Here is a 17,515-nt window from a genome sequence, read left to right as displayed (position 1 = left end):
GACTGATCAGTAAGTTGAAGAATTTTTGGCAGGCTCACACACATTTTCAAGGCATTTAGTCACACAGTGAATAAAAAGGTGTGGAACCAAGTAGGCCTAGGCCTAGAAAGGGGTTACAAAATTGTCAAAGGGGGCTCACAGGCAATTCTTTTTACTATATACAATGAAATTTGAAGTGGGAGGGCCAAAGCGGGGCCATCTTTCTGACTATTTTTAAAAACTTGTAATTGTCTTTCAATAACTAGACTAGAACTAGTGCTGTTCATATAAAATTCACCCTCTACATACCTTACTCTGAGGCTCCATCTTTGGTGATATTTTACCAGCCTTTTCAAGCTATAAGTAGGTTTTATCTACATTTATTAACAGTCATAAGCCTATAACAGATGGGGATACTGAATTTCATAAACTTTTATAACTTTGATTCATTTAGGTCAATAATCAATCATTACGAAAGATAAAAAAGTAATCGCCCATTTCTTTTCCCGTAGCAGCGAAAGAACAAATATTTTATTTCAGAGGCATATAGAATTTCATAGAGCAGGCAGTAGCCTCTATCACTGCACATAAAAAGGACTGCATTTGACAAAGAATATCTATGTCAGGTGCTACAGATGAAACAAAACAATAGATCTCTTACGATACAGCTTTCTTTCATCAACTGTAAAGATACCCCTGGTGGACCTTCTTATATTTACATGGGGAAAAAAGTTCACAGAAAAATCCCTGGTGGACATTTTGGCATTAGGGCGACACCGTTTAGATATAATAATGGGAGATAACTCTCAAATTTTGATAGCATTGGAAACGGAAAATTAAAAGTTGTTTATTGTTTTCACACATTAACCCAATAATTGTTGTGCTTTTGGTATGTTTTTATTTTTCATTACTTATGTATTATGAAGCCAGAACTAGCCTACAACATCTGCAGTTGCCAGACTTGGAGTAAACTGGCATTGGCGATTTTCAACTGTCCTTTCTTAGAATTTCTGGAAAATTCTACTTTCTTACTGCACATACCATACACTCTAGATTAGTACAGTTGTGTAACCTATTTTCGTGGATATAAGGATTCAACACCGAATTTCGTCAAAGATAAAAAAATGAAATTTTTTTTTTATGTCTCAGATGTTTCCTCAGATATTCTACAAAATAATTAAAATTGGTTTATTTCGATTTTCTTTATAAATCCTTCACTTTGACCCATATTTCATGAGCAACCAACTCGGTAACGGCGGCAGAATGCGTCACCTATTTTCATGTACAATGTTTGATCTATAAATAAGTCGAGAAAAACACGTTGTATGGATACCGGGTGGTATAATTAACTTCTCTTAGTATTTATCTTTAATATCAATTCATTATAACTAGTGACAATTCCTTCAAAGAACCACGATTTAAAAAAAATAGTTACTGACAAAATAAGATACCGGTACTTAGCGTGATTTATTGCTAAAAGTCACTTAAACAACATGAGAATATGGTCCACTTTGTGTTCCATAGAAATTTTCTGCTGACACGGAATCCGCTAGTTGATCACGTGACTTCATTTGTTGGAATATATTCTAGCAGACGACACTTGGAATTCCGATTACCGCTTGGGATTATAAGGAAATTCGGCCGATTAAAAATGGGGACGTTTGGTAATAAATGAAATCCGCCATTTTGTTCTTGTCAAAGTATACATTAATACATTTTACCTTGGATTAAACTAATGGATTCATTCTACTAGCTGATATTGTAGAGAAAACCCATGTTTATCAAAACAAGCAAATGCGGAGGTCACGCTAGGTCACACATGTAAATTATTAATCATTTCCGGAAATCCACGAATAATAGGTTTCCACGAAATTAGGTTACTTGACTGTAGTATCTTGGGTATGTTTACATTTAGTGAAATAACTAAAGTTTTGACATTTGACATTAAAATAAAGGAACGTTGAAAAGTAATCCATTTAACTACCATACCATGTAGGCTTATTCATGTGGACTCTTAACAAGACATTTTACAATACATATGATACAATGTCAATGGCCCTATCTCCTTTAGCTAAATTTCCTTACCAGAAGTTTAATGAGTGTTGAAATCAGATTTTTAACTTATTCAAGGATGTTATATTTTATACATGCAGTAATATTATATTGTTGTTCTTGTAGCTGCTATGTTCTAGAGATATTTAAGAAAAAAATGGCAACCTCTGATAATCATCCTGCTGAAACAGTTCCTATGCCTTCTGGACAGAAAACAAGGTATGAATAAAATATCTTAATGTTATTAGCTATAATTTGCAGAAGAGCTTACCCTACTTCGCTGTGTCACTCACCTACTCACTTCACTATGTATTTTAGTGGAGCTTGAGTTCATAAAATGCTTCTAAGCTTAGGCTTAAAGATGGGTTTCCTTATTTTTTATTGTCAAACTAAGCAAACTGTTTGATTAATTATCTTTCTAATGAATTATCGTGTATTCTTAATCATATCATTATTTTCTTATATGGCATATAATTTAGTTTTAACCAAACATAAATGTACAGTCTGGATAAACAAAAAAATAGACTTTTTGACCTTTCTTGATCGGTCACTCATTGGTAATTCTCTTCTAATTTAGCTAATTATGAATTAATTATGGACATGTCATTAAGTCATTTGAACACTTCTACTTTTTATTCATATAACCCATCTTTAAGCCAGAGCTCAATGATAAAAGGGTCCACTGACCCTGGGAACAATCTTGGCCACTGACCAACAGAGTCATTGATGTGTCATGAATTTTTTGTTAGCCTCAAAAGCTGGCAAATTGCAAACTTGCATGAAGAGTAAAATAAATGAAATTAGGAAAATTCTGATATCTTTTTAGTAAAACATCTTTCTTACTTATGCCACCTGCATTTAAGCTAAATGCATGCATTCCACTAAATACTTATACTTATACTTATAATATTTATATTCTATAGGTATGATTGGTATCAAACACATACACATGTTGTTGTTACCATATTGATAAAAAAAGTAAAAGCAGAAGACACCAAAATAGATATTACAGAAAAAAATGTGAGTTAAATATTTTTTATTCTAAATGACAATTATAAGGCCTGTTATTTCTTGAAATGGTGAATATTAAAGAAAGATGTTTTCTAGCATTTGTATGTGTATGAGGGGCATTTTAGCAACACATGGCATAATCTAAAGATTGTTACAGGTAGGCTACTTATCAAACTATCAGTTTTCAAATATTTATTGTAGTATTGAGCTATATATATGTGAATGCATAACATCTAAGCTTAAGAGTGGCCCACAGACATTACTACAAAAAATAAACAAAATTATTATTCAAAAATATAATTTATGAAATTCAAAATCATAATTTATGAAATTCAAAAATAATTTATGAAATTCAAAAATATAATTTATGAAATTCAAAAATAATTTATGAAATTCAAAAATATAATTTATGAAATTCAAAAATAATTTATGAAATTCAAAAATATAATTTATGAAATTCAAAAATAATTTATGAAATTCAAAAATATAATTTATGAAATTTAAAAATATAATTTATGAAATTCAAAAATATAATTTATGAAATTCAAAAATATAATTTATGAAATTCAAAAATATAATTTATGAGATTTAAAAATATAATTTATGAGATTTAAAAATATAATTTATGAAATTCAAAAATATAATTTATGAAATTCAAAAATATAATTTATGAAATTCAAAAATATAATTTATGAGATTTAAAAATATAATTTATGAAATTCAAAAATAAAAAAAATAGTATAAATAGAATAATAATTAAAATGTTACCACTTTTAGGCTAATATCCTAATTATATTTTTAGTTAAGTGTGCTAATAAAGTTACCCTCTACCAGTAGTGAATTTACATTAGATTTGGACTTGGCACATCCTATATCTCCTGAACAAAGTTCTTATAAAATAATGTCTACAAAGGTGAGTTTATGATATAGTTATTTAAATTTGTCATTTGATATATTAATATTAGTAATACTTTCATACCAGATTGCTAACTACTGCTGGCACAATTATAGAGGTGAATCAGTTCAGAGTGATACGCATATATCAGTCTGATTGAAATTAGACCAAACTTTCATTCTGTTTTTTTTTATTACCTTTTCTTTTTATATACAGCCACTTCAGTTAGGGTCTAACATCAGCCCTCTTGAACGTTCCTCAAATTAACCTTTTGACCTAACTCAATGACGTCTGCTTTGACCAATCCAATTTCTACCCTCACCAGCTCTAGCATTTTTTGGTGTTTCTCAGGTAGAGGTCAAAAGGTTAGTTGGACGAACAGACTGTCGTTGGACCCTAACTTAAGTGCCAATATTATTTACCAGACTGTAAAATAAACAGTCGTTAAAAAGTTGGAAGTGTAACTTTTTGTCAATTATCCCATATCTTTTTCTGTTAATTTTGTCTCCACTGTAATCTAACAAATTTTCTACCAGTTTTGTCATTTTTAACTTGTTGATATATATTTTAGGTAGAAATAAAGTTAAAGAAAGGGGAAGGAATACAATGGACTAAACTAGAAGATGATGGACAAAAAGACAGTATAAAACAATTCCAACCACGTAAGATAGTTTGAATATTATTCATTTTATACCATCTTCACAATGTCAAGCTATTGTGAATTTTGTACTTATACCTTGACAACAATGGTCACCTTTCTTGTGATTCGATTCGAAATCACAAATACAGCTAATTTGTTAGCCTCGAAAGAAAGTCTGTTAACAAAATGTCATAGTCGTATTCGCTGGCCTACAATCCGACTAAATAGCTGCATTCCGTGATACAAGATTAGTAGCTTGTAGGTAGTGGTAGTTATCTTAAAAAATGGGTTGTCCACCGATTGCGACAATCCATTTAGAACATGAAAAATCGATCATCGGTATAGTCATTTTCAAACAGATATAAATGCACAGGGGAACATGCTGTTACAAATCCATACTCAGGAAAGATTCCCCCAAATCATGACAGAACTTAACTTAACTTCACCCATTGCTAGAATGGTATCTCTCAAATCATGAATGCCACATGCCTCAAATTACTTTAATTGCAAACAAACAGCATTTAAAAAAATGGAGAAGACCGATTGTAAAGTCAAATCTGTATTCAGGGGCTAAATATTTGAGCCGGATGAGGAGGTCATCTCTGCCAGTGCATTGATGTCAAGGGAGATAATGTAATAAATAAAACAGTTTTATATAAAAAGCTAAATACTGATGGAGGCCGAGAACGTCAGTGATGTCTCTGATAAACATTATGTAATACGATACAACAAAGACATGCTCTGAAGTTTTATTCAACAATTATGGTGTTTAAGGGATAAGAAAGAGGTTTTCTAAACCTTTTATGTGTCTCAGGGACATTGAAAGCATTGATTTTCAGTCTGGTGTTTGTTGGTGTGTCACAAAAACTGCTATTTAGTATTAAATAGATAGTTACTGTTACAATAATAAAACATTTTCACTGTTAAAATAGTGCTCAATACATCGATTGTAGAGTGATATAGAAATATCAAACGTCATTGGCATCAACTTAAACTGAAAAATAATTCTTACAAAATATCCTGGTCCATTGATAGCAGAGCTAAAGCCTACAAAAATAAAACCAAACGATGTAATGTTTGTTTAACTGCAGATTTATCCATTATTAATGCCCCTAAACAGTGACACACTTTTTTAACAAACATTCCAAACTCGTTTCGAATTGAATACATGAGAATGAATTCTACTTGTTCAACTTCAGTAGGGACACAGGCTCAAAATAGGTCAGTTGTCTGAAGATTGCAAAGTTTGAATAACAACACAAGTTCTGTTTTAATATTTATATATATAAGGCAAAGCGTTTCTATAATTACAATTGCAGACAATCCAGTGAAAAATTTGAATGATGCAAATAGAAGTTCTTTATAATCCCTTTTGATTGTTTTATAATTGACAATCTTTGCCCAGTAATGTATAACCTGCCAAAGTTGTCGTTTGTATTGAATCAAGATTATCAGTGCTTAACAAGGCACATAGATTGTTTGGTTGTGAATACTGTAAAATCTGACATGCAGTATTAGCATTACAGGCATTGATACAATCTTGAAGGCTTTGTTCTTCCGTGACAGCAATGGTTGGTGAGATATAAAAGGAGCAAGATCCTTCTTTAAAGAATGCAACACTGCACATATCATCCATATTGCAGATATTAGTACATCCTTCTTCGTTTGGCTGCTCAGTACCCCTTCCAGTAATTTGTGCAATAGTGTTCAACAAGGCCACACACTCTGAAATAATTGTGAAGAATTAATGCTTATTAAACCATAATCACACTGTGAATAGTTGTTTTTAAATTGAAAAGGATTTTTAGATTGTAAGGACAGTTTGGAAAGAGTTTTTTTGATTGAGAGGACAGTTTGGAAAGAGTTTTTGTGATTGAGAAGACAGTTTGGAAAGAGTTTTTTTGATTGAGAAGACAGTTTGGAAAGAGTTTTTTTGCTTGAGAGGACAGTTTGGAAAGAGTTTTTTTGATTGAGAAGACTGTTTGGAAATAGTTTTTTTGATTGAAAAGACAGTTTGGAAAGGGTTTTTTTGATTGAGAAGACAGTTTGGAAAGAGTTTTTTTGCTTGAGAGGACAGTTTAGAAAGAGTTTTTTTGAATGAGAAGACTGTTTGGAAATAGTTTTTTTTGATTGAAAAGACAGTTTGGAAAGATTTTTTTGATTGAGAGGACAGTTTGGAAAGAGTTTTTTTGATTGAGAAGACAGTTTGGAAAGAGTTTTTTTGATTGAGAAGACAGTTTGGAAAGAGTTTTGGACAGTCAAGTTAAGACATAATTACACTATGAAGTGAAGCAAATCTTACATGAAGTTGCATCAGGGTATTAAAAAGGTATTTCTTGCAGAATCGTTGTAATGATCTTTATAGATTTCATTTGTTATTTATTTACTTATTATTGTACACATACCTGTACATTCTCCATCAACATCCCATTTTCCACATTCATTACATACTACTTTTCCCATTCCTTTAAATCCAGAATTGCATGTAAAATCATATTCATCACCAAAACGTCTTGAAACAATAACAGTGTCTAGTAAACCATTAGGTATAACTGGATCATCTTCACATAATATTTCTGTCAAATAAAACAAGAAAAGGTGGTAGAAATATAAAATACACGTGTCTAAGGTTTTTGGTCCAACTTTTCTGGTCCATTTTGAGTTAATGAAAACCACGGTAAAAATACTTTTCAATCCGGTTGCAGAACTATAAATTGGGTGATTTTTCTTTTCATCCATCCTAAAAGGGTCAGGCTGAAATTTGGAAAATAAATGGCTTAAATCCTGCATTTTATGCAGTTTGATAATTATTCTTCAATAACATTATCTTTTTACAATGAAATATTTCAAGTTTGAAAGACTTGAAGTAATATATAGAAAAGACAAAAGAAATAGAAAGTTGAAATACCTAGTTTGGGGTATTTTGAATGAATTATGTGATTTTCGTGCATCTCTTGAAGACTTATTTACGTATATTCAAGACCCAAATCAACCCCAGAAAATGGCTGATCTATCTTTTAGAAAAGGTTGCCTAATTGGCAAACTCACTTAAAAGTGATAGATACCGTCTCGTAGAAAAGACAAATATTTTTGCAAGGCTTTGCTTAAGTAAAAATTCTTACCTTCACAAGTGACTTGTGGAATTAAAGATTTACCACCACGGCAGTCAGCCATTACTGCTAATCTGAAGCCACCGTTACAGCCATAGACTACTTTATTTCTTCCATTTCTGGTTACTTGTCCATTACTCAGAGTAGGTAGATTTCGACATCGCTTGTCTGTACATAGATAAAAGGCTTTAATATCAATATATAGTTTGTGAAACCTGTGCATTCTATACACTAATGGCATCTACACTCTATAGGTCTTCAGAGACAATAAAATGAAAATACATCGAACCGAACACCCATTTTAACAGGTTTAACATCTGTAGATAATAAGCCACAATGATAGAGGGCACTAATGGGCTGAATTCGTTGGCATAAAATCCAATCAAATCACTGTATTCCGTAAAACAAGAACAGTGGTTATTATAGTCAAGGTATAAGAAGGTATTGTGAAGCTGTGGGTCTGAAGACGATGTAGACATGATTTCGCTTTTCTATTTTCTAACCTGGATCTCATATTACATCTTGCTTATTTACACCTTTATAGTACAAGAGTGTTTCCCATATATACGAACTTACTGTTGGAAGTGGAACTGGAACTGCTATTTGATGTTTCAGTGATAGCTAAGAAAACTAAAACAATCAGCAAAATATGCTGTGATGCCATCATAGTTGACCTATCTACTGTTGAATAGAATTAGCCAAGTTAGCGAATAAATCCGGATAAATTTAACCAGTTTATACTTAAATGTTCTGATTTAGAAAACAAATACCTAATTTACAATAAAACTAAATTACCAATAAGGAAATTAATTTTTTTTTTATGTATTTTGGCCTACGAAATTGACAGGGTGTCGGCGCCTAACTATTCTCGACAGATGTTATATGATTTTGAGATTTCACATATTTATTTCAATTAACTGTAAGTTGATTAGGTTTATCACAATATAGTTTAATTAGATTCATCTGGGTTTTGAACCTTTTTCTCTATTACCCCCTTCAGAATTCTTGATTGATTCATTACCCCCTCCGCTTATAAATTATTTCTATGACATGACCCGTGATCTGTTGCAAAAGGTTCAGCCTTGAATTAACTTGAAAATTTACTTTACATGAACTGACTTCACGTTGATACAATTCGAATAGTCAGGACAAATGGTAATCTAAGTCGAGTGACAGTTTAATTGAAATTTCTTCATCCATAGACTTACCTGGTGTCAAAACTATGCGACCGAATCCAATAAATCCAAAAAACTGAAGTAATAATCCATTGCACTACATGTAAGTAATTCTGAAACACGCTTAGAAGTGTTTGTCAATAATTACTTAGTTGAATGGATTTATCGTCGTTTTTAGAGATTCTATTCTTTAGTCATGACACCTGGTAAGTCCAACTAATGAATATATGTTCATATTGGCCAAATTTGAGACTTTTAATTTTATGTCCATCCTGAGAGGTAGTACTCATTTAAGATTTTGGTGAATACTAACGTTTATGAGCCAAGTACTGAGGAACTGTGAATTTCGATTCGGCTTATATAGGTACCGCCATTAACATAAGTCAGTAGGCTATGCCAGAGGGATGTAATTGATTAGGTTCGTGAGGAAGTTTGGAAATATCGTGAGGTAATAAAAAAAACACCAGAAGTTATTTAATTCCTCATCAATCATTTGGTTTATCAATTTCAAGTAAACTCAAGACCAAAACAAACTTTACCACTTTAAAAGTGAGTTTTAACAAAAATCATATCGCAAGTTCGAAACTTATCCACCCAACTTACATTGGCCAAACACAATAATAACTTATACCCGAGCACTGCTCATTGTGGTGGTAAAATCTCAAAGAGTGAAAATCACGTGATACTTGAATAATCAAAAATGCATGTGCACCAAGGGTATAATAACGTGTTGAATAGCATGTGCTTACACAGTGTTAAAAAAACAAGCAGAATACCACGACTGGCACAGCAACTACGTGAGCAAGCTCTGGAAATTGTACGGATGGGAGCCACCCATGTTCACATCGCAAGAACTTTCGGTTGTTCCTGTGTTACTGTAACAAACTTGATGCTACGTTACAGACAGACAGGTCACACGCCAGACAGGCCTAGAACAGCCATTACGAACTTTCTTGGAGTAAACAATATCAACGTGTTGCCGTGGTCTACATGTTCCCGGGCACACACCCCCTCCCCCTTTCATGATCATGTTTATTGTTTACTAACTGTTATGTATGATGGCAAGTGCACGAGGTGTGGACACTAACGTACAATATTGTTGTTGTAAGACCTATATGTCTTCCTTTTCAGCAAGTTACCCTTCATCCAGTGTAGCTCACAAGAAAGATTGGGATAAGGTATCACGAGAGGTAGCTGAAGAAGAGAAAAATGAAAAGCCAGAAGGAGATGCAGCATTAAATGCTTTATTTCAACAAATATATGCTGATGGTTCAGATGAAGTTAAAAAAGCAATGATGAAATCTTTTGTAAGTTTCATTAAAGATATTTTGATTATTACTCCTGGTTCCATTATTTGATCTTTCTAGCTGTCATGGACTAAATCTGGAAGTCATCAATTTTCATGCATAAGAAGCATAGTATTAATGCTATCTTAATATTTATTTTACCAGCTGAATTCAATTTCAACAATCCATATCACTTTTCAAAATTAAAATTCTGTATATGATTTTCATGAAATTCAACAATACATACCGTGACAAATTGAACTGCCATTTTCATTATTAACTGGGCGTTTGATATTATGTCATATTTATAACTGTCCACGAGAAACTGATGACAGCCCAAACGTCAAAAGTGAACCTTTATTATATTGAAAGGGTATAAGAAGACATATTTCAATTGGGAAAAGTGATACACATAACAGTTGAAATGAAGTTCATCTTAGACAGTGGCAGCGCTAACAAATAGGGGACAAATGTCGGGGCCGAAAATCAAATTGCGGCAACTCTGTGGAAGCGCTTTGTCGCATGCCACTAATAGAGCGTCTGGGAAATTTCCAAAAAATTGAATTGATTTGGTGTATTCTGACACATATTTTTGGATAAAGACGTATAAAAATCATATTATTTAATTTGTCGAAAATAAAGTGGGGGTACAATTGAGGGTGCAGACCATTTTTCTAGGAGGGCAATTGTTTTAATAGCATCTGCGGAGCCGCGGTGGCTCAGTGAGTTAGACGCTTGCTCGCTAACCTGAAGGTCCAGGGTTCAATCCCGGCATGTGTCGGACTTTTCAACCCGGTTTCCACCTATCAGTGATGCAGGTACGAGGGGCTGACATGGAAAAAGCGTCTAGTCGTTCGGATGAGACAATAAACCGAGGCCCCGCGTGCTACAGGCTCTGCACGTTAAAGATCCCTCGACAGTTGGAAAACTAAAAAGAGCAGGATAATGCCGCTGTCCCTGCATGGCGTTCCCACATGGTGCAGAAAAGTAGGACGTAAAACTCCATTCATTTCATTTTTCATTTCCTGCATGGCGTTGCCCGTCTTCATTAGCCCACATGGTGCAGAAAAGTAGGACGTAAATTTCATTTAATAGCATCTGCAAGAGTGTCCTCATATATTTGTCAAGTTTCTATGGGAGAACAAACTGAATTGTACCAAAGGTATCAATGTCCTTGAAAACCCTGAAACAATCTTTTGATTGTTTTGATTCCTTTTCAAAGATTCAGTAAACCACTTTTATCTGTTATTTTCTTTGCAGAGTGAATCAGGTGGAACTGTATTAAGTACGAATTGGAATGAAATCGGTGCTAAGAAAACAGATGTCAAACCTCCAGATGGAATGGAATATAAACAGTGGTGAATTCAAACAAGAGCATGTTAACTTATTTTGCAAAAGACGATTAAAACTGTGAAGACACCAGTGTCTAATTTGTTTTTGTACATGATTTCCAGTTTTAATTCGTAAAATAATCTATACATTATTATTTACCTGTTCTAGGTCTTCAAAATTCAACCAAAAAAATTTACTGTTCAATGAGATTTATCTAAGGCACGTGAGGAATTGTGTGATGTTGACTTGCATAGTCATCCCACTTACAACAACCGTTTTAAAGTAATTATTATAAATTACAACACCTTGAACTCTTTTTGCGAGAACATGATTTAAAGAAAAATTTCAAAGCTACCAGTTGACGTATATTACCTTGCCTGGCAAGATATCTTTTAAATATATAGGTGGTAAGTTAAAGGGATTGTAAAGAGGTTCTCTAAACTTTTTATATACATCGGGGACACTGATAGCATCAATTTGCACCATTCTAATTTTCTTTGGTTCTTGCAATTCTACTAAAACTGGACGTTTTATGACGTCACTGTCGCAAAAACTACTACTGTATTGATATATAAGGACCTGTCTAATGGTGACGTCATAAAACGTCAAGTTTTAATGGAATCGCAAGAATTACAAACGTCTAATTGAAAATTGGAATGGTGCACATTGATGCTATCAGTGTCCCTGATACACCTATCAATTTTAGCTAACCACTTAACAATCCCTTTAATATGATTCCAAGGGTATCTCTGAACACACTCTATATATTAGTGTTTATTATGATTAAACCTATTTGAAGATTTCAGAGCTGTTATGAGTGTCTTTTGTTCTTCAAATGCAAAAATAAACAGTTAACCAAATTGATGGGGTTTTTGAAGTCGTATGACCATGTCAATTTGAGATTTTTTTGTGCCTGAAATAGGTGAAAGTATCAGAACTGTCTGAAATGTGTTGTGAATACTTTGGACATGACTACTGGACCATTGTTATCTGATTTAAGTAATTGGACAGAGGTTTTCTAAATTTGTTATGTGTATAGGGGACACTGAAAGTAGCAATTTAAACCATTCTAATTTTCAATCAGACGTCTGTGGTTACTGCAATTCCCCTTAAATTATGTCTATCATGACGTCACTAATCGCAAAGCGCCTTATGAGATGAAGCATAGGAAAATTTTGCGATTAGTTACTTCACCAAACACTTAGTTTTAGTGGAATTGTACGAACCACAGACGTCTGATTGAAAATTGGAATGATAATAATATATATATGTATATAGCGCTAAACTCCACACAAGAGTGTTTACAGAAACTGGAAATGATGATTGATGCCGTCAGTGTCCACGATAAACAAATTTTAAACATTTATACAGTCCCTTTAAATGCTCTTCAAAACTAATACATTTAAGTGCAACTACAACATTGTCAACTCACCTCCTGATGAAGAAGGCCTAAGACAATAACATCCATCCGAGGGAATTCCAAACATGAATAAGGACGTGCATCATCTTTGAAGGCAGACTATAATATTAGGCTACATCGTGTGCAGTAATCTTTGTAAGGGATTGTAAATTCCCTGTTATTCAACTAGAAATAGGCCGCTAAGCGTCTGATGACACTATCGCAAAATATATTATATAAAATGGTCCTCTCACAAGGACTAAATCAAGTTAAATTCCACAAGTTCCTTTGCGATAGTGACGTCATAAAATGCTTAGTTTTAATGGAATTGCAGGAAGCACAAAGGTCTGATTGAAAAATGAAATGATGCAAATCCCCGATACACATATAAAGTTTTGAAACAGCTTGCAATCCCTTTACTAATAGTGATAGGTCATATTATATTGAAGTGAAAATTAAGCCCTCATATGATCAAATGATCATATTTTACTTCAGGCCATCGTAAACTCGTTGGCTTCTATGGGGAGGGGGCTGTGGAAGCTGTGACAGACAAATATCACGTTTGACCCCCTCCTTAGTCATTTTCTAGATACGCCCTGCTTATAAATCCTTCCGATCCATAGAAGTAGGGAAGAAAAGTAGGACGTAAAACTCCATTCATTTCATTTCCATAGAAGTAGAAGATTTGATGATGTTATTAGCATACTTCCCTCGCAGGAATTACCCGTGAAAGAAAATGGTCAACATTTTGGACTCACTTGTAAAATCGTTTTATAAATAATAGTTTTTTCATCAATCACATTCAAAGATGCTATATTATGATGCAAATATGTGATTCTGTAAACATTATGGTAGGGCAGTAGATCTCGACCGATTATACTGCTAAGAAACAAAACAATTAATTTTTCAATCAGATCCGATCACTAATTAATAAAACAACAGACAAGGAAAGTTGTTATTATCTACTTAGTTACCGATAAACAAGTTCTAGCATGTCAAGCGTCCATTTTGAATTTCCCTTATCGTTAGCGTACAGTCAGTTAATGCAACGGATATGAGTTGATTTTTCTACTGCAACTGACGTATAGTTTGGAAATAAATTTGTATAAATTTGTTATCTCCGATGCTCTCATAAAGGTACGTACTCGTGGACCGACTTACAGTCATATAGGTTATGTTTACACATGTTTTGACAATTGGCTAAACGCCATATTCAATAGTATTGTAGTCAATAGTATTGGGTATCGATTATCAAAGGGATATTTATAGACATTAGGGTTAAGCTATGATTCATATATGAGGGCTGTCCCTTATCAACATAAGATTTGTTTATGTTTTGTGAAACTGGTATAAATAGTATGGCCTGAAGACGTATAAATAAACACTAGCACATGTTTATGACATTTCAATAAAATAAAAGCACGGAGTAAGATTTTTCAGGTAGGAAAGGTCTATATTTTAATAAGTCATTTTTTTAAAGTAATTATATCATTAACAGTTAAATTTTATATTCTAATCACAATCAATTTTTTGTTATGATCAGTTGCCGAAAAGTAGGACGTATAACCACGTTTCATTTTATTCCATTACTCCTGTAATATACCATCTCGCAGATAGTAAAAGTCACGATAGAATTGTTGTGATCAAAACTGAAAACCTTATCAAATTGATAATTAAAAATTCTGCCCCTTGAGTCCTAGAAATTCCATTTAGCCTGTGTGGTTAGTTCGAAAGGTTGGAAACTATTGGTAAATTGATAAATTGGACTGGCAAATACAAAATTATGCTTTGACCGAATGAAGCAAAATTACGTGATAATTTCTCTTTTTCAAAGCACAGGGTCTTTTCATTCCGGAACTGACGTTCGTTGATATATTTTGGAAACAGGTGAACTTTTGACTATTCCTCTTCACTTGTTAAGATCTATATTTAGCATCGTGACAAAAGAACAAAGGCCCCAACGAAACATTGCGATGTTAAACAAAGACACAAAGATGGCAATATGCCAACGTAATATGATAAGCAATAAACATAGCCTTTTAAAATACCTATATAATTATAATCCCAAATCATCTATTCATTCAGTCGTAAGGCAGTAAGGGCATGGCTTAAGGTAATCATTTAATCCTTAAGAATATTAATTGATCTTAATGACGTCCGTCAACAAAACTGTTACTAGTATCTTTTCAAAATATCTTAATGGGACAACCAAGTTTCGTAATTGTACATTCGATATCGAGTCCAATAGATAACAGACAAAGATTTCGATCATGGAAGAAATGGAAAATACCTGAAAAAATTTAGCTTTGATTCATTATTCTGTTGATTCTGCTGTATATCAGATTTATTCTAGCCTTTTGAAATCGTTTCTGTGTGAATATCCACACAAAATCTACATATCATACGTGATATTGTATCCTCGACCGAACAAAGTATTGATAACAGGAATATCAGTCTGTTATCACAAGGTTTTGATATCGAATATCCACTCATAACCCCCAAGACAACAAGGTAAAGAATCTCTTACATTCGATCATAACTTTTTTTCAATTTTCAGATCAGTTAAACCATGGCAGAAACAGATTCTACTGACGCTACAGATTCGACCGGAAGTAGAAATCTAATAGTTGACTCAGCTTCATTTGAGGAACAATTTTTACGATGTCAGGTGTGTCGAGAGAAGTACGACCGTGAAGCAAGACCCCCAAAATCCTTACCATGCAACCACACATTCTGTCAACCCTGCTTAAAGCAAGTTTTTGATCACGGACAACCAGCATCTAGGCGAGAACGACCACTATGGGCAGGCGAAAATCGTGAAGGAACGCTCAAATGTCCAACGTGTCGTGTCGAGATTTATCTTAGCAGAAGTGAAATTAAGAAATTGCCAAGCGACCATCGGGTGATTCAAATGATTGACTTTATGGCTCAAGCTATAACCAAAACACAGAACTCATGTTCAAAACACGAACGCCAACCGATAAACTTCTTCTGTAGAACATGTCTTCTTCCGGTCTGCCGTGACTGTACAGTGTTAGACCACAAGGAACAGCAGGGTCACGTAATTGTTGACGTGACGGATGCTTTGAACGAAACATCCGAGGAGTTTACAGCGCTAGAAAATAAAAGCCGAGAACTTTTGGATAAAATGAAGCAACGATCAGATAGCTTAGCTAATGGTTCAAAGTGGCTTGACATTTTCGAGAGGAAAATTAAAGGTGAAATTAAGGACACTTTTATTGAATATCGATTGCTTTTGGAGCGAAGACAGGACTCCCAGGTTGACATCTTGAAGAAATTCATCAAGGAACAGAAGGAGTCAATGAGGAAGCGGTTTGATGATTTAAATGATAAGGGGACGGAGCTCCAGAAGCTTTACGACACCTTCAAACATGCCAGGTCGACTAATGATGTGCGTCAGCTGTTCACAATAAACCAGAATATCCAAGAACAGGAGGAAAACTTCAAGAAAGAAGCAGAAACCAGTGATGAAGATTTGTATGTCTCCTACAAATTTGAAGTTGAAAACGAAGGGTCTTTTCTAGCCGAGATGAGTGGACTAGGAGAAGTGATATCCAAAAAGGATAAGACAATATCTGAACCTGTTCCACGTCATCAACTGATGCTCTTCGACATGGAAGAGCAGCAGGATGAGGAACGAAGAAATCTTAGTCAGGTGCCCATAGATTGTGACTTTCTCAGTTCCCCAACTGGTGAAATGCCTTCTGGGTTTTCCGGAGTCTCAGATCTAAACGATGAGGACGATGAAGAGGACATGTCGATTTATCCAATGATGGACGCAAGAAGACTCACACGTCTGATCGAAACAGAGTATCCACAATTTAACGATGGTGATTCTTCAGACAATAGTCCAACACGTTCCAGAGATCGTCATGCCGGGCAATATGGGTATCGGGCGATCTTAACACCAGATAACGAAGAAACAGCACAACGTCCATTGCGTGGTCGAAGCCGGAGATCCGGTAGTGGTTCTACTTTGTCACAAGGACTTCTAACGCCAGAACCCCCCAGAGGGACTAATAGATCGGGACAATCTAACGGTAGTCGAAGCTCCAGTGGTGGTAGTGGAACTGGTAGCTCGAGAGCCCGACATTCTAATGCTACTACCACAGCTGATCTAACTGCGCGGATACAAAATCTTCTACAGGCTAGTCGAAATGCACAAGAAGAAACTTCATGAACAGCTATTTGTTAAAATTGTTGTCAATATAGAAATAAAGCCGTCTGGTGTCTTAAATAAAATTCCGCACATTCAAAACAATTCCATTGACCAAAAATCGAGAAGCACCATCAGGTTTTTCTTTTTAATATATGGGCATTAATTCTGAAAAAACTTGTGAACTATGTGACTATGGGACTAAGTGAACCATGGCGGTGAAATATAAAGCTTGATACTTTCTGTGAGCATTCAGTCGGGCGTTAGATGATTGCTTTTGAAAAAAGGTATTGTTCATATTATGGCTCTTCATTCAATAAACCGACATTATTTAAATAAAAGTCGCTGACGTAAAACCAACTTATTATATGAGAACTTTGAGATTTTTAGTCAATTCCATCGTTATTATAAATTTTGTAAAGACTGTGAATAAAAGTATTAATGTTGAATGCATCATGA

The 17,515-nt window shown here is 34.1% G+C and overlaps 2 protein-coding genes across 2 annotated transcripts; both read left to right on the top strand.

Annotated features, from left to right (window-relative positions):
* Positions 1-2,952: 2,952 nt before the first annotated feature.
* Positions 2,953-11,510, top strand: LOTGIDRAFT_104930 (hypothetical protein; the record flags this gene model as incomplete). The annotated part of the gene is made up of 5 exons (XM_009057379.1): positions 2,953-3,051; positions 3,845-3,955; positions 4,509-4,599; positions 9,994-10,169; positions 11,409-11,510. Coding segments are annotated over 5 exons (579 nt in total), but the record flags the coding sequence as incomplete, so codon positions are not given.
* Positions 11,511-15,448: 3,938 nt separating this feature from the next.
* LOTGIDRAFT_153495 (hypothetical protein) lies at positions 15,449-17,080 on the top strand (the record flags this gene model as incomplete). Its single annotated transcript, XM_009057378.1, has 1 exon — positions 15,449-17,080. One exon carries the CDS (start codon positions 15,449-15,451, stop codon positions 17,078-17,080), a length of 1,632 nt encoding a protein of 543 aa, XP_009055626.1.
* Between the last annotated feature and the right edge of the window lie 435 nt (positions 17,081-17,515).

Source organism: Lottia gigantea (assembly GCF_000327385.1).
Source record: "Lottia gigantea unplaced genomic scaffold LOTGIsca_3, whole genome shotgun sequence".
NCBI lineage: Eukaryota > Metazoa > Mollusca > Gastropoda > Lottiidae > Lottia > Lottia gigantea.
Note: the sequence above shows the minus strand (reverse complement) of the source record. Positions and strands in the feature narration are given on the sequence as shown.